Source organism: Sturnus vulgaris, chromosome Z, assembly GCF_052056855.1.
Source record: "Sturnus vulgaris isolate bStuVul1 chromosome Z, bStuVul1.hap1, whole genome shotgun sequence".
Lineage (NCBI taxonomy): Eukaryota > Metazoa > Chordata > Aves > Passeriformes > Sturnidae > Sturnus > Sturnus vulgaris.
Genome location: NC_142283.1, coordinates 45,068,108 through 45,086,177, shown reverse-complemented (window position 1 = coordinate 45,086,177; position 18,070 = coordinate 45,068,108). Strand labels below are relative to the sequence as shown.

The following is an 18,070-nucleotide window of genomic DNA, read 5'->3' as shown; positions in this document are numbered from 1 at the left end:
TATCATCCTCACCTGGAAGATACTAGCTCCATAAGGAGTTCTCCATGCATTAAGGAGGTTATCTTTCCCAGTACTCACAAACCATTTACCTAGAATATAAACCAGAAGGATTACAAAAACATGGAAGAGACATCTGACAAATTTTGGATTTTCAATTCACATCAATGAAATCTGTTAACTAATTACCCTTATAAAAGCTCTTACTACTAATCAATGCAGTACTTTTGCTTATAATCAGTGTGGATGCTCAGTGCGTTTGCATTGTGTTGCATACTAGGAAATCCCTAAACTCTTCAAAGAGAAATAGCTTTTGATACACGAATCAATCCTCACAGCAGCCTCGAGACAAACAGATGGTTGTTTGTAGATAAGCGTATTTGAATTCATAAAACAGAGGTATTTATGCATTACTTAAAAAACTGAGATGTAATAACTAATGACTATGAAATAACTAATCAGCAAAATTAACAGCCCTGACCTCCAGGTCTATGTTCAGAGCAACTTACCACAGTAAGCAAACTTGAGTGACAATACACAGCTCTCATGAAGGTGCAGTTGATACTTGTCTGGTTTATTTACATGTAGCACTTCAACATTGCTGCTCTCCATTCCCACAGCTAGCCATTCACCAGTAGGACAATAACCAAGGGAAAATATCTGAAAATTAAACCATGTTTACACCTTTTAATTTTTTTCCTATAATTTTTTTATGCAGTTGAAATATTTTGGGAGAGGGAGAGAGAGAGATAAGGGCAAATTCACATAGTTCAATAGCAAAACTGCAGTTCAACATTCAAGTAACTAAATAACCCCTGTTTTTATATATTAACTTAGAAAAATAGGAAAAGAGTAGTGTCAGGCTATAATTTTCTTCTGCAATCTAAGCACGTAAGAAAGTTTCAAAATACTGTGTTGTGAGCAGCCAAAAGGAAGAGAGAGAACAATCTGCCAGTTCTACTGGGTTCAGTCTTAACTTTGATCCTAAGTGTTTCCTTCCCACTCCACACATTGCCACAAGCTGCAGGAAAATCTAGTTACCTGTGATGTGAAGTCATGCTGTTGTAGCTGCCTCCCTTCTCTCAAGTCCCAGGATCTGACAGTGTTATCCAAACCTCCTGTCCAGAGCTTGGTACCATCATTAGAAATGTCAATACAGCTGGCTCCATCTGTGTGGCCCTGGAACTGCCTGATAAAACAAACCAGATTGAATAATGATTTCCTGCCAGAGCTCAAGGTAAACACTGTTGTGGTGTTAGTTTTGGACTCTGTACATGTGTCATCTGTTCTGTGTCTGACGATGAGCAAGAATCAGCCTCTGCCTCTCACTGAGCATTAAATACCAGTATTACAAAAACTTTTTCCAGGTGCTAGAGGAATGAACTGCATCATGGCTAGCTGAATAAAATCAAGTATTTCCTATCAGGTTTTGAAAAAAAAAACCAAAACAACAAAAACCCCTCCAAAACCCAAACCACTTGTGAGAATATTAAAGCACAGTAACTAGTTAAAACCACTAAGGATAACTCTGATTAAATCAAAGTGGCCAGAGAATAAAACCTCCAATTTCAGAAAATAGCTTCTGTATTTTTCTTTGGCTGCAAGTCAAGAAGATAAATAACAAGCAGATATACTAATAGAAAGGGATCCAGATAAAGATCCAGATAGTTAAACACAAGCATTGCTGAGTCACAAAGTTGCATTCTCTGTGGCAGGAGATTAGAAAAAAATCTAAATGGTGCAGTTTGTTTTATAACCTTCTCATTAGCAACTCTCAGCTTTCAGCAGCCAGAAGGTCATCTCAAGATTTTCTTAATCCTTTGGCAAAAGCATTTTGAGGCTCCTGCATTTTTCATCAGCAATTAGCTTCAGCAAAGTCCTAGGCTTCAGCGTGGAAGGTGGAGGGTGGGTGGGGAAAAGACAACTAGCTTGGGAACGAAGGGTATGAATCACCAAGAGCTACCACAAAAAGGTCACACGGCACATTTTGTTTAGCTCTGGTCTCAAAATTCCATGTGTTATCAACCAGCAAGATCAGTGTGCAAGTGGTGGGAACACATACAGCAAACATTTAAAAAGCAAGGCATTCATAGATGTGTATTGATATCACAGAGTGTATCTTTACACTCTAAGCATGTACATGACAAAGTGAAAACTTTATAGAACTAAAATTGTATTTATTGACCTAAAGTAAAATTTGCATGCACATTAACACAACTCTCTGCACGTAATTCATTAACACAACTCTCTGCATGTAATTTTCAGCTAATTATGGATATACAGGAAGTTTAAGTGAAACCCAGCAGACTAAGCATATTCTTTATGTTTTTTTCATGTTTCTTTATGGTTTAGTGTTCAGAAATTTCGATGTATAATGGCCTTTCCCAAATTAGACTCTTCTCAAAATACTGTAAGCCACCACGACCTGTGTAAGCATAAACTAAATTTATCTTATAGTAAGCCCCTACGCTTTCCTAAAGAATTGAGAGGATCCATCCTATCAACCACTTTTGTAAGATTAATTTTACTACTTACCTTCGCTAAATAAGAATTGAAAGTACTCTTTTTTACTTAACAAGGCTTATGACAAAGGAAAACAACAAACCTCAAAGCATTCCCTAAAAGGCGTGTTCAGTCCATACCAGTAACAAGCCAGCAAGAATGCTGCTTGTAGAAAGCTGCAGACCAATCCCAAATAATAGAGACCTGCAGGAGCTTTTACATTGACTACAGTAGGTTATGGACTGACCCTGAAAGCACAGCTTCCAAGACTAGGAAACTAGTTTCTGCCCAACTTGGGTGTAAATCACTCCTTTGAATAAGAGACACTATTTACTTTGCTGTCATAAAACCTCTCCAGGGAGATAAATATTTATGTAGCTGTCCAAAGAGTAATTTCTATTAAAATTTTCTGTAAACAACGACTCACCTGACCAATGTCTGATTGTGCAGATCCCACACTGCAATGTTCCCATCACTGCAGCAGGAAAAGCACACCTTGGAATCAGGGCTGATAGCTAGAGCATAGCAGGCAGGCGCTGAGGATGTCAGCTCAGCTTTTATACGAGGAGTTGGAGCTGCCAGGTCCCAAATGGATAATGTGCTGGCTTCCCCACCAACAATGAGGGTGCATCCATCGGGCAGCAATTTACAGGAGCGGATGTAGTTATCTCTGTTCTGTGTAACACAAATCACCTCAGTTACGTGCCTGTCTGTAATGACCACTAATATAATTCTGACTGCATCAAAGTTTCAAACAGCTTGGTACATTTTCCATTACCAAAGTACTGTAGAAGAGCCAGCAGATCCTAAAAGGTTGGAAACACCTACTTCTCATCACTACTTAGAAACTGCAGCTGCAGAAATTAAAACTGCAGACTCCTGTTTCCACAGTCTTCTCTGTTTCAAACGTGACGAATGGCAAGTTTTCTATCTCATTACACAAAAACAGAGCCAAAGTAAGCTTGCTTTTTTGCAAATGTACTCCATCAGTGAAGGTCACCAACAATAGAAATATTACAGCAAATGACCTTTCATTTGGCATTTAACAGCCCTATATGAAAATGTCATTCTAGTCTCATGCCCTTCAGATTTTTGAATTTTTCTTTCAAATACTATTTTGCATTCACAGTATTAAAGTTGAAAGATTAAGGATTCCTGTATTGCTCCTATATTTATGCTGGTTCTTTGTTTTTCAACATGTTTCTTATAGTACATATTGAACTCTCATTTGTGATACTATTGATTTGAGAGATACTGTGGAGGAGTTAGTGACAGAAGACATTTCTACCTTTCCTTACTACAACCTTGCTTGAGTGGCAACAGTTTTTTACAAAATTGATCATTAAGATCTGTAACTCAAGATATAGGAAGAAACACTGCAAGAATTATTTAACTGTGTTCCTACTATGATTATTTTTTTAATTTGCAGCAAAGGAGCAGTAAGTAGGGCAGTGAAAATGTTGAGTTCACCAGTCATTACTGCTCCATAACAAATGAAGGCTCTGCATCCAGACATACACCTGTCAGAACAGAATACCTATTCAACGTCGTTATTACTACCAGGCAATTACAAAATGATAGCAGTAAAGAAAGGATAAAGGGTAAAAAACCCAAAACACCCTCATCACATTTAATTGGATCTACATTGAAGCTAGAATTTTCATTTACAATACATATTACTGTGCTTGACAACATGTCAAGTTGTCAGTTAACACTGCACAAACCTCAATGCTGCTTCTAGTGAGAAGCATCTCTTATAGAGCTATTACCATTTTCGAGTTAGCTTTTCAGCTACCTATACTATTGCACCCAGTTCCTTTCGTACTCTGTACATGTGAAAATAACCAACCTATATGTGTAACTAGTGGATCATGAACAAAAATCGTAGCAAAACTTAAGAGTAACCTTTGGCACCGTTTCACATTATTTCAGTATGTGGCTGCTATCACGTCACAAAACTGAGGTTTTTCGCTCCTTGTGTGAGTGAAAGACCTAGGAAGGTTCTTTGCAGCCCTGCATAAGACAAGCTACCTTCCTTTTAAACTCATGCACAAAACCCATCAGTCTAACTAGAAAGGGGAAAAAAAATAATGTTTTATTCAAAACATGACGTACACGTTCTATTCAGAAATCTGATCTAATCTGTTATTTGACCCTTAGTGATAATTATCACTAAACAAACCAGCACTATTCTCTTAACACCGTTATGTATTAAAAAAAAAAAAGGACATCAGGAAACAGATATGATTGCTATTTCCTTCTAATACGAACAAAATCCAAACAAGGACAAGCTATTTAATTTTTTTTGAGTCTCTAAGGAGAACCTACCCTTGTGCATAAATTCCTGTTCACCTACCAGGCAGTCCAGCTGAGAGACAGGGCTCTTGTTGCCAGGCTGGCTGATGTCCCAAACCTTGACACACCCCTTCCCACCCGTGTACACGTGTCTCGTGGGGTTGCTGATGGTAACTGCACACACAACTTCCCCGTGGTTCAGGGTGTTGATCTGACGGGCATGGCGAGGGATTCCTGGACCGATGAGGGCATCAGGAGGGAAAGGAACTGGCTGCATCTGGCCATCTGCAGTAACATGAAATGAGTAGGCTCTGAGGGGAAGGGAAAGAGAGAAGACAAAACAATTTTAAAAATCAGCCATTACAGAACTACAATGCAAGGAAAGCACAGTATTTTTAATCTTAGTTCTTTGCCAATCATTTTATGAAAATCAGAGTTAAATGCCAAGTAATACAGGCAGATGAAACCCTCAGGAAGAGACAAGGATTCATGAAAGAAATCTTCAGCTTGCCTCAGCTGAAGTATTTGTGTAACAGGAAGCAGGTTAAATTCCACCCTTAACTCTACAGACCAAGGTCATGGCTGCTATCCCATAGTGGCTATCAGCCACTTAGATCTTAAAGACCTTTCAGCCCCTGGTTTCTAGGCAGCAGTTCCAAGTCTCATCACCACAAGTCCTACAGCAGCAATCCCTCAACCAGGCACTACTCTCATCCTTCCATGAGGCTTGCACCTGTTTCTCTTGCACTACCACAAGCCAAAGTTTGGCTGGATTCCTGCACCTCATCTATAGCATCACCACTGGCTGTACTTATATATCCCCTTTTCTAGCTGGTAAGTAGTGCTTTGGACAGAAAATATAAACACAGAGTGGCTGCAGACAGATTTCATCAGAAAGCTGATATCATCTTCTCTTAATTATGTTTTCTTGAATAAGTACATTGAAAAACCTGAAAGGCTCAGTTTTCCATGTACTTTTGTCACTTCAGAAATACCTTTTAAATAAATTTCTTAAATTTGTATTCATTGAATGATTTCAAGTTTATGGGAACTGAAGTGACATTCTAGCACTGAATAAAAACACTCCTCAGGGAAAGTACATGAAATTATTTTTTACTGATCACTGAAAAGTTTAAAGTCAGCTCTACTCAAGGACAAGGGCACAAACACCAACTAATAAAGGTTTAGGTGCATGGAGGGGTTCTTTGTTTGCTTATTGTAACTAATAATGTAAATATTGTAAAAGGCTTGTTTTGGCTAACTAGTGAGCTCCTTTTCTGTAACTTCTGTTGTAAGTGTATCCATTGCTCATGCTTTTGATGCTGTTGTTACATCAACAGCATCTTCCAAGAGGCCAAAATAAAGAGGATAAAAAATGGTGAGATGAGCTGCCATCTCCCTACCAAAACATTTATTTTATTAATATATTCTTTTGTTCACAACTTTACTTTCTTTTCCAAATCTACTTTCTGCCTCCGAAATCTTCAATCACTAGCTTAGCTATTAGTTAACTATTAGTATCACATCCATCTTCCAAGAACCCAACAATAGATATTTCTATTAAGTCTTCTGTTCTGAATAATAAGTTGGTATTTTCAAGGTATCTTATTATGTGTTACCAGTGTCATACAATCTGAAATGAAGAAAGCTGTCCGGTTCTGGAACACAACTCACAAAGCAACTGAATCTGCACTGCACCCAGGCATAAGGTATTCCTATGAAAAACCATGACGAGAGATGAAAGAACTCTACAGCTCTTTCATACAGAAAGTAAGACTGGAAACAGTCAACCCATGCAATATCACAGTTTTTTCTTATGTAAAAGGTAAAAACTGGTGTCCTAGGGTGATGTTATGGTGTTTGTATCTCCAATCGTGTGCTCTGATTATGTTTGGTATTATGTCCTGTGCTTCCAGGACTGACTCTGAGAGTGAAGCTTTGTTTTGTCTTATTATCAGCCGGCTCACCTCCCCCATGGTCTATGTTTAGGAGAGGTTTTAGCTCGGCTTGCTTGCTTGTCTGCTTGCTCGCTTCTGCCTCTTTTTCTTTCCTTCGCTTTGCCCTTGCTTTTTGCTTATTAGTTAGTTCAGCTAGGCAGTCCAACCTTTTCCCTGGACTGTTTTCTCTTCCACCCCGTCCCCTCCCTCTCCTGGATACCATCTGAACTGACGGGGACCTGGGAAACCCCAAGAAACACCGGGAGTCTGCATTCTGTCACCTGCAGCAGTCATTCCCCAGCGCCAGAGACTGATAACTGAGCGACCACTCGCCAGAGAGACTGAACTTGTCATCCCTTCAGAACGGTGAAAGAGGTTTTTTTGTCAGCTGGTGTTGCCTTTTTCTTCCCTGTGCTGGGGAGTGTCTTGCTTGTTAAATAAACAGGTTTTTTCTCCCACTCTTCTCCAAGGAAATTCTTCCGGAACCCGGTGGGGGGGGGGGGGGGAGGAGGAGGAGTCGTGGGGTTTGCTCAGAGAGTACACAGAAATAGACGACGAACAAGTGCAAAAGATGCCATCTTTTTTGTCACAGAAATGTCAGGAATGGGAAACGCAACACAGGAAAGGAAATGCAATGTTCACTCCCTTACTTGTACACAAGAAACACAGTTTAACAAATGTATTTTGTCCCATGGAACCATTTCTGGCTCTTTGTATGAAGAATTACAGCAATGATAAAGGCTTAACTAGAAACCCATTCCTTTCTGTGAAGCAGAATAGAAACAAAACTGTCCCAAAGTAGCTATTCACTAAACAGGAGAGGAGAGGAAGCAGAACAGGAATTGCAACAAGACAAGGCTGAACTGCTCAGGTTCATCAACAGAATCCAGCATAAGAGTCATAGCATTTAAGACACTGAAAAGCTTGGCCCCATCCTGGGCTCCAGATCAAAGTCAGTTGCAGAGTATTTGTTAGCAGTAAGAGTACACAGAACTGTACAACTGTACAACTTTGAAGTTTCAGCCCGCCCTTGCTTTTATCATGGGCTGAAGCAAAACAATTAAGCATGTATTAGGCAATTTTTTCCGGCATGTCCAAGATGAATAATCTACTTGTTCATGACTTTTTTTTTAATTTGAAGGCTACAGCTTAAACGCTGTGTTCAATTCAAAATACTTAAATAATTAGTGTTTTGAAGTGCTTAGGTGCATATACAGATCTCTTCAGTTCTTGCTGAGATGAGGTGTGAGGAAGACAATAGAAACATTTTTCAAGCACCTCCTATTTACTATAGAATTGTAATAACTCTTATGCTTTGAAACATTAGAATACTATCCAGTGTATTTTTTAATTATGTAGAATTTTACCAGTACATCTGTGTTTAAGTAGGGCAATACTAATCATAGAAGCAGTCACTTTTTTTTACCATTTGCTTCTAAGACTAGTTGATTAGGATGCAGGACGACTGAGTTTGATGGCCGAACAAACAGATCAGTGATAGTTTCTTACAAGTCAAGACAGCTTTTTCTACAGTGCAAGTTATCTGCAATCCACTGCAGAAAGAAATGGTTACATTTTGCCAAATCCCTCTGCCAGGACAATACGCAAAACAGTAAATGTTCCTGTTTGCTTGAAGATATGTGGCATGTAATGCTAGCATCACCACTGCCAGCACACTTATGGTATGGTAGTCTAGTGACTTGTATCTGCTACAAGATATTGTATTATGGTATAACTTTTGTTACACAATCCCTTTTAACCTTGAAAAGGCTCGCATTGTTTGCCAGACGGACACTCCTGACACTCCCTGGATAAGGAAAGTGTCTGTCTCCTACTGAACACAGGACTGGAGACAGCAGTGCAAATGGCTATTTGCAGCTCAGTCGCTGCAGCCCTTGGCCTCCTCTTCATCAGGTTACCATGAGAGAGATCCTGCTGCTTCTGGGAAGGACTGTACTTACAGTTCTATACCTACAGAAGATTTAATTTTTAATGTACTAGACATATGCACAGGCCTCAATTCTCAAAAATGACAAGAATTTTCATTATCTAACTTCAAAAGTTCCCAAAAGCTTAGGATTTCTTAACAAGCACCACTTGACCACCCATTTTTCTTTTAGAACTGACTATGTATGCCAGAAACTGCTGTTTAGTCTCATGTCTAGCACAGTTTTCTGTCTCAGAGCATTCTGACTGTACAAAAGATGGCTATCCTATCATGGATTCCGTGATTATCCCTTTTTGGTCAAAGGAGAGTCATTCCTTTAGTTGGGCTAACAACAAACAAAGAAAATTATCGTATAAAAATGCAATTAAATTTAATATAATAAGCTAAGTACATATCAAGCAATACCTAAATATACACTTTTAATTAACTGAATATTTTGACAAGAACAATTACAAGACAAACTTCTGTGCCTTTTACTTAGAAGAGTTCTGAGAAATAGTATAGTGTCACTTATATTATTTCTGAATAATGGAATAGTCTTCTGAATTACTGCATCCAGAGACATCTCTCATGTGTGTCACAGCTGAGAACCTGCAGAGTTCCTATGCACAGCAACATGGTTAAGTGATACTAATACAAACCAGTTTCCCAGCTTAACTCTCAAAGTAAGTATACAGCAAAGTAAGTGTCATCTGACATCCTGAGTTAAGGATAATTAATTCACTACCCAAGAATATAGCAAATGAACTAAACTACCTGCCAGCTGCTCTCAGTATTCAGATTGATGTACAAAGGCAATCTGTACAATTCCTGCCTACTGAAGTACCATGCTTTAAAAAAAAAATCCCTCAAAAACTTCCAAGTCATCTCTTCAATTCAAGCAGACTTTTTTGACTAGCACAATACCCCCAACAGCAAAGCACGAAAGCAAAAAGTTCCTTCCACTCATGGCTGCATTTTCATTCAGCTTTCCTTTGCATTCCAGCTCATTTTTAATTGTAGTTATCATAAGAAACGGTGAGTATCTGAGTGTGTTGTTCCATCACATAGAACAAAATGCCAAGAAATAAGGATAGAGGTATTTGTACAGAAATGACTGAATTTTCATCTTCATATATGTCACCAAATAATTCTATTTAGAGATAAAAGGCAGGGATGCACACAGCCCTTAATCTCCTATAATACAGTAAAATTAGCCTTCCTTTACAATATCTCTCATTGCACATTCACTGCAAAAGTATGAAGATCTGAAGAACAGAATAGAATTGAAATCAAGCAATTCCAAAAGAGTATACTACAACTCTGCAAAACCACAATGAAAAGTCAGCTTATAAGTAGAAGGAGAAAGATTTAACATTTACCACGTAAAACTTCCCTTTCCTACCAAAATGCAAAACATATATTTTCAGCTCTTTTCACTGTCCAGGAAAACATGCTGAGAAATACATTTGTCCTCAATACTACCATTAATTCAGAATTTTAGACACCAGGGAAGCATAGATCTCACCACTGTGGGCATAAATCTTACCACTAATCTTGAAACTCTGTATTTAGTATTAGAAGACATAAACCAGAAATCCATAAGAATGTTAATTTATCAGCTATAAAATACTAAAAGCTAAGTATTTGCTAGAAAAACTATGTAAAAAACAATTATTAGAGCAACACATCAAAAACTTACAGTCCAGAGCATATTTAAATGCATCAAAATGAAAGAGTTCAGGACTCAGATACATGTCCAAGCAGAGTTTTAACAGGCCACACATTTTTCTAACAAGCAGATCATTAACAGATCTCAGAACATACAATCGTTAAAAAAGCCTGGTTGCTCTCAGAAGTGTCTGTCCTTTAGAAAGAAGGGAACATAATTTTCTCTTGGGTGAAAAAACAGTGCAAGCATAACTGTTGATAAAAAATGTGCAGCCTAAAGCATTCACATATGAGTGGGGATTCAATAGTTCAATTTGAAAATTCTCGGTACCACTTGCAACAAGACTTACTAAAACTTCACATCTAATAAAACAAATTCAGTATCACCATATCTGCACTCAAGAAAAGGGCTGACTTTGAAAGTAAACAAGGTGTACTCCACCAGTTTGCACGATTGTATCTGCTCTGTACAGACAACACAGGATTAAAACACAAAGCACGTGCAATACTCGTAAACGCTGCAGGTAGCAGACAGCATCTAGCCAATCAAGATTAAAACATGAGATTGTTTTATGGCTGTCAATGGAAAGACAGTTCCCTGAATTTATGGAATTTTAGGCTTATTTCACTAAGATAAACGAAGAAGTAATTTTAGAAAAAAATGTATGAGTAACAGGACCACAAAAAACCCCAAACATTGAAGAACACATTAAATACAGTGGAGGCTAGGGAGAATGTATCAAAGTAAGCAGTATATGAAGCAGTGTGAATAAACTTGTAAAAACATTAAAAAACCCGAGCAAACCCCACACAGCTTCCCCCAACAGTAATTTAGCTAAATTACCAGGACACAAAGTAATCAGTGTACATAGGCTGTCATTTTGTCTTAAACAGTGTAACAACTAGAATTCAGCCACAGAAAATTTCTGATTGAACAAAAATAGGTTTTGCTAGATTACGATATTAATGCAAGACATTAATAATGAAATAAGTCATTGAAAGTTTATGAATAACGTGTTTAGAAATAAAAATTTAGAGCCACTCAATTATGCGATTTTTAAAAGCATTTTATCTACGTATGCCAAATTCTATGAAAGTCAGCAAGAATGTGTGAGTTTTGACTTACACAGCCTGATCCCTACTGCACTAAATTTAAATATACAACATTTGATACACAACACCAACTCATTGAGCCCTCACTTCACTAATCTTGTCAACACACCACCAACTTCAAGTACAACCAAGATTTAACAGGTTTCTCACACTGTCAACAGATAGCTAAACCTGTTCCCAGAAGCATGGTGGATAACCACAAAAACACATTCAGAACGGCTTTCCAAACTAAGTCTGCTGCTTTCCTATTGTTATAGGAAAAGATCAGAAGAAAATACACACTTTTTTGCCTGTAATCTGGTACCCTTTCAAGGATATTTGCAAGACTGACATTACAAGGTATCACTAGTAACTAACAGGAGTCCAAAATCAAAGCAAACAGAAATACATGAGTATATAAGTTTCACCACAGCCTGACAACTTAACATCCTAAAAGTAATAGTTTCTAAATGTTTCCTGAAACTGCAAAAGGAAAAATTAAATTTTGATTGGTACATAGACATTATGTAACATGAACATCCCGCACAGAAAGTGAAACGTTAAAAAATGTTTCAAAATCATGTAAGTACCTAGGTAGAGAAAAACTATTCTAACTGCAAATTCCCATTTGAAAGAGAATTCAGGACTGACTGCCAAGTGTGAATAAAGAACAGGTTCTAAGACAGTGTTGAAAAAACTGTTAAGAGTTCACTCCAGAAAAACAGCTGAGTTAAATTTGCTCTGTTAGTACCGGCATAGTCTACTTGTCCAGAAATACCTAAACATGAATTGCATATTTTCGAGGTCATACACGCTCATGAGTCTGCTGCACTGGTTAAGTTTAGGGTCAATGGTCTACCAAACCCAAATACTGAAACACTTCATGTATGCTGCTGAATTTATTTTACTGAAACATCAAGAAGTCACAGCGTCACAGAAGCATTTTATTTAATAAGTGCTTCACCAATAATTAAAACTTTTAAATAAAAATAACTTATTATGGAAAATCTTCGACATCTATGCACTACCTGCTCCACAACTGCTTCATCATCCCTTTGCTCTCCAGCTGCACTCACACCAAAGTCCTAAATAGCTTGCTCCATTATGCAAGGTGTGTGCAATCTGTTGCTAAAGTAAATGCTCGAGATACCCACTATCATCAGTTGCAGACTCCCATGCCTGATAAAACAAGTGCCAGACAAGGAGTCTGCAAGTTTGCAACACACATTTACCCTTAGTGTAGTGCAAATTTTAGTTTCTATGTATCTTTATCTAACACATTTTACCACTATTTACCATTTAGTTTGTAGTCCCCTTAACTTCCCCTAGAAAGAATGAAACTAAAAATAAACCCTTAAAGTATAACTTCAACAACTTTTCCTGGGGAATAGGTATATTCACACCTGTTTTGCAATATGACAGCTACCATTTGAGAGATTTTATGCTGCAGGTTTAGAGAAGTCTAACCTGGAAAAGTCTAAAACACCCTCTTAGAAACAAACAGACACTATCACCTTTGAAATCCCTGTTCAATGACAAATATAACTCCATTCCCTCTAAACATTGTAGATGTTACCAAAATGTTAAAAGTTACTTACGGTTTTCCCCCAGGAATCCCTGCTAGATTTGGAGGGATTCCAGGTACTCTCATGTGAGGAGGAGGATCAAACCCAACCTGACAACAAAAAGTGAATTAATCTCACACTTGGAATTTCTCATCCATTTTTCAGCAACTCTATTTTCTCCACTCCCAAGATATCATGCGTTTAACAGAAAGGTGGCTTTTACTCACAATATCAGATAACTGCATGACCCTCCACTGGGGGGCAAAACCCAGACCTTTTCCCTGAGCATACTTGTGATAGAAGCACTCATATGAAAGCAGAAAATAAGGTATCATGCTTTCACACCACTGAGCATAACCCAGCAGACCTGGCTAGCAGAGAGAGTCCTGTGCTAGCCCTGGAATTAAGAGTCCATGTCAGCACCAAGCCAAGCTGTTTACTCCTGAGAGAGCTAGCACATACTCAGGCTGGCACAGTGTGTGAAAGTAGCTCTGGACCCCAGCTAGGATCTCACTGCCTCCACAGCATTCTGAGAGATCTCTCACAGAGACACACTGTGGGGTGCAAACAAACTTGCCCACAGTTTAAAAAAAACTTCATTCTCTTTACATACTGCAATTCCACTGAATTTTTATATCTTGAGTAAGCTTATCAAATAATCCAAGAAGAAATTTTGGACCAAAAAGACTTAGTTTTTCTTCTGAACATTATACTAGAATAAATATTGTTGTTGCATTAAAAGGAAGGTGTACGCTATTTAAAATTTGCACATTTTCACATAAAAGCCCTGTTTACGAGTTTGAAAAAAGTGGTCACACAAACAATAATAAGAAGTTGACAAGCATAAATCCAATTTTTCAAATTTACAAGTTGTTAAGTTTGTCTATGCATAAAGCTGCCATCAAGCTCACACTTGCAGAATCAGGCCCCCAAGTTATTTTGTGTGACAGCCACTATAACTATCAGGTTCCATCTACTTACTACACCCACAACAGCCGCTATTCTTAACACACCTGATCTCAGAGCTCCAAAATAGGTACCGACCAACTTCTCAGGTTGATTTCCACAAAAAAGCACCAACAAAATACAGGGACAGAGACCCAGATAAAAAGACGTTTACATGCTTCAAGATTAATTTGTTATGTCTATATGGAACAGAAATGTGCCTCAGCAACAAAAAAGCAGATGTCCACAGCTACAGTGAATTACTTTGTGTCTATCGAAAATTCTTCGTTTACAGCAGCACAAAATAATTTTTTGGCACTTATTCATCCATCAGTTACAGCCCTGATGAGGGTGAAGGACAATAAGAAAACATACATTAACACACTGAGATTCTTTGTTTTTAAGGTGCAAATTTGTTTCTTCAGCCACACAGCAAAGTGAAGCATGCAGTGAAGCACGCAGTGAAGCTGTCAGGCCTCTGGCACTGTTATGAGTTGGGGATTCTGCAGTGCTAAATGAAGCATGTAGCTTTTCTCAGTGAACCACAACTCACAGGACTGAGACTGCATGCAACGTATGACCTACCATAGGAGACCTTCCATAGGCAACCACGGCAGCTGCAGCAGCAGCAGCACTCATCTGGGGTGACATATTGTGCAGACTGGCATAGGCTGCCCCTGGACTGGTTAACTCTCCATTCATGCCAGCATGAGGTACCATTCCAAATGGAGCAGGGTACGGTCCTGGTACTGCCAACGGCGTCCGCAAACCTGCAGCTACAGAATAATGAAATTAAGTGGGTTTATTTATGTACTCCTGCACACAGGAAAGAAGCCCTTTTTTCTCTCCCCTAAAATACCTCACCTTCCCCTCTCACACATTGTCAAGAAACATTGCCATAATCTGTCAGTACCACCAGCTCTTTTCAGTGTAAATAAAATCTACCGAAGTCTGAACTTGCTGATTACTTCTAGCAATCTCTTCTAGCATTACCAATTTCCATTTCTGTAATATTCCCCTGTTTACATTAATCTCTTCTTTGCCAAATTAAGCAGTAAAGCTGACAGACATGGTTTACACAGCTCATGTCTGAAGCAACTGTGTGTACCAGCCTGAATAGCAAAAGTAAACTTCCCTCGGCATTTGTCAAGCTGTGCACTGCAGCAAATATTAGTAGACTCAGACAAAGACTGTGGAAGAGATTGCATGCAGAATAAGTACCAGAAACTTCTGAGAAGTCTTTTTATATTGCATTCAGTCTCTGGATTATTTGCAAAAAAAGATAAAGACAAAAGTAAACAAAGAAGACTAAGAGACAGAAAGATATTCAAACTCCTGATAATCCAAACATCTGCTTCTCATCAAGCCCTCTCTTGATACCAAGAACAAAACAATATATTTAGTTAACAGTCACATGTGTAAAAAAAGATTAATTTTGGAACCATAAAAACACATGAGGTAATGCATTTACCAGCTTGGTTAACCAGAGGGTCCATTGTTGGAGGTTTGCCAAGGCCTGGACGGAGTCCTGGAGTTGCACTAGTGCCTGGGGTTGGCACATCACCTCGAGGAGTTGGTGTGCTGGATTTCAGAACAGGCGTGCTGGCTTTTTCATGCTGGTATCATTAAACAAATTAAATGAGTATTATTTTTAATCCAGGCCATATTATACAATTTATCACAACAGCAGCTGGGATGCTGGGCACCTACTACCTAGTCCCTCAGCCAATTTTCATAAATCCCCACAATGCTGACAACATTAACTCGTGAGAGAGAAATGTTGACCTTTTTGACTGCTGCCAAAATTAAAATAAGAAACTTAGAAAGTTATTTTTCCTCTTCTACTGACATAAAAAAGAATGCCTTAGCTCACTTTTTTCTTCAGGAAAATACAGTATGCATTACCAAACTATTTTAGTTTGAAATCATTAATATCTTAATTATTATTTGACACAGAAAATCCAACTATAAAAACAAAATACCATCAGAGTTGATAGTATCAAAAAACATGACACAGAAGTTACAGAAAATCAGATCAAATTATTAGTGATACTACCTTAAAAAATCTCCATGGATTAACAGCTTCTTTAGAAGAGTTTAACAAAAGCCTGAAGAACTTCTTAGTGACTATATACAAGCCATGTTAAATCATAAGTTATTGCTCCCCAAAAAAACCAAACCAATGCTTAAGCAACTCTTGTTCATTGTAACAAATTTCCAACTCATTTGACAGAAATGTAGGAAATACAAGAAACCAAAATAAGGCAAAAAATATTGCTGAGGAGGAAGGCTCAATAATACTTTAAAGATCTGGAAAAACAGTAGCCTATTTCAGTCTCAAATGTTTAATGCCAGGTAGTGCCAGTTTAATGCCAGGTTTGTGCCACAAGTTGTCGGAGAAGGATGAGAGTTAGATCTTACAAGAAAGAAGATTATCTGGGCCACAGACTGCTACCTACCAGACCCATTTCTTTGGATTTGAGGGAAGTGGAACTTCCTGAAGAGGCTGTAGATGCTGGGCTGCTGGAGGCATCCTTCTTCAGTAGGCGGGTTTTATCTATACCGTTTTCACGTGGTGAATGAGTGGGACTTGCTCTTGGGGAAGAGGGATCCTAAAACAATGGGAAGGGAAGAACAGCGTAGAACCATATCATAAACTGGTACACAGACACCACTAAGGAGTCTATGGGAAAAAAACAAAACAAACTAGAAGAATTTAAGCAGTAAGTGCAAATGACAAGATGCTTTGCTATCTTTGTAGAAAAAAGCTGAAATCCCTTCATCAGCCTAGAGAAGTAAGTAAAGTCATATAAGAAACAATCTGTTTTTATTTTACACTGCATGTAATCATAAATTGTTTTCAAGCACAGAGCTTGCAAAGCATACCTCAGTACAAACTAAAGCAAGTGTGGAAAACGTGGTAAGAGCAAGGAAGACCAACAGAAATCGCAGTATCCTAACCCTGTTTTTAGCATGTACATTCTCCAGGCTCTGCTAGTTGCGACAAACATTCAATAACCTCTTTTAAGTGATAAAGACCTTGCTCATCTCTGCCTTCAGAAGAAGAGGTAGATGCATGCCTTCATAGATTTCACAGAGCATTTTGAGTTGGAAGAGACCCACAAGGATCATCGAGTCCAACTCTTAAGTGGAATGGCCCATACTGGGATCTTTATATGCCATAATAGCTGTCACATTTTTGCTAAACATCATCTGTAATTGCCTTGCCACTTACATCTAGAGGAAAATTGAAATCACCTCTCAGGTGATTATTTTTCTCTGTTCCAGAGGCACTCTCTGCATTTACTCTAACTTGAAATAGCCAGCCCCATGAGTTAGAATGCTATCAGAGCTCTGCAGGTTCTCCACGCTCCTTTGGCTCATAAGAATAGCACCAGGGAGAAATCACACCTCACAAAAGGGCAATAAGTTCACTGACTGATTATTGAGCAGTTTCATTGTAAGCCGACCTTCTGAAAAGATTACTAAAATCACTAGTTGGACACCCATTTTTCTACTTGGCTGACATCGTTTGGGCACCTCGAGCTACTGAGGGCACCTCTCTACCAGCTTCTCTCCCTGTGATTTTCAGTGAAGAAAATCGCTTCCCTGTCATTTTCTGTGAAGAACCTCACTACCATATTCAGGCTTCCTAAAACTGTGTCTTATATGAAATAAAAGATAAAGAAAAGGAAGCACCCATCCCTTTTTGATGCCAATACCAAATCTCAGCCCTGGAGAAAAAAATTGTCTACAATCTCTAGAAAATTTTGTAAACTAACTTAATTCTAAAAAAAAACCAACCAACATTTCTGGAAAATGTCTTTAACACAGGAGATTAAAATACAAGCAATTTCTATGGTAATTTTTAAATAATAATCCCACTATGAGATACAACATTAGATAATGCTGTCCTTTTTCGTTCAAAGACAATAGTTTGAAAACCTCAGCCTTCCACATGCACTTCACCACAACCCTCTACACTACAGAGCAGCTGTGAAGTGTCAGAATGTTAACTGTGGAGAGAATAGACCTGGAAAAAGCAGCAGAAGGAAAAACTGAGAAGACAACCAGATAACACAGTACTAATAAAAAGGAGAAGTTGTGAATATTTTAACATATCCACACAGAGGATTACT

The 18,070-nt window shown here is 38.4% G+C and overlaps 1 protein-coding gene across 5 annotated transcripts in view; it reads right to left on the bottom strand.

The window, feature by feature from the left end:
* LOC106860820 (transducin-like enhancer protein 1) overlaps nucleotides 1-18,070 on the bottom strand; it is an 83,525-nt gene that overhangs the window by 10,755 nt on the left and 54,700 nt on the right. For all 5 annotated transcript variants that reach the window (XM_088157400.1, XM_088157396.1, XM_088157397.1 and 2 more), the window contains 9 exons: nucleotides 16,391-16,543; nucleotides 15,403-15,547; nucleotides 14,517-14,707; nucleotides 13,020-13,096; nucleotides 4,856-5,105; nucleotides 2,927-3,174; nucleotides 1,039-1,186; nucleotides 507-657; nucleotides 13-89 (listed from right to left, as the gene is read on the bottom strand). In XM_088157400.1, the coding sequence (XP_088013526.1) occupies nucleotides 13-89; nucleotides 507-657; nucleotides 1,039-1,186; nucleotides 2,927-3,174; nucleotides 4,856-5,105; nucleotides 13,020-13,096; nucleotides 14,517-14,707; nucleotides 15,403-15,547; nucleotides 16,391-16,543 (1,440 nt within the window). The remainder of the gene's footprint in view (nucleotides 1-12; nucleotides 90-506; nucleotides 658-1,038; nucleotides 1,187-2,926; nucleotides 3,175-4,855; nucleotides 5,106-13,019; nucleotides 13,097-14,516; nucleotides 14,708-15,402; nucleotides 15,548-16,390; nucleotides 16,544-18,070) is intronic.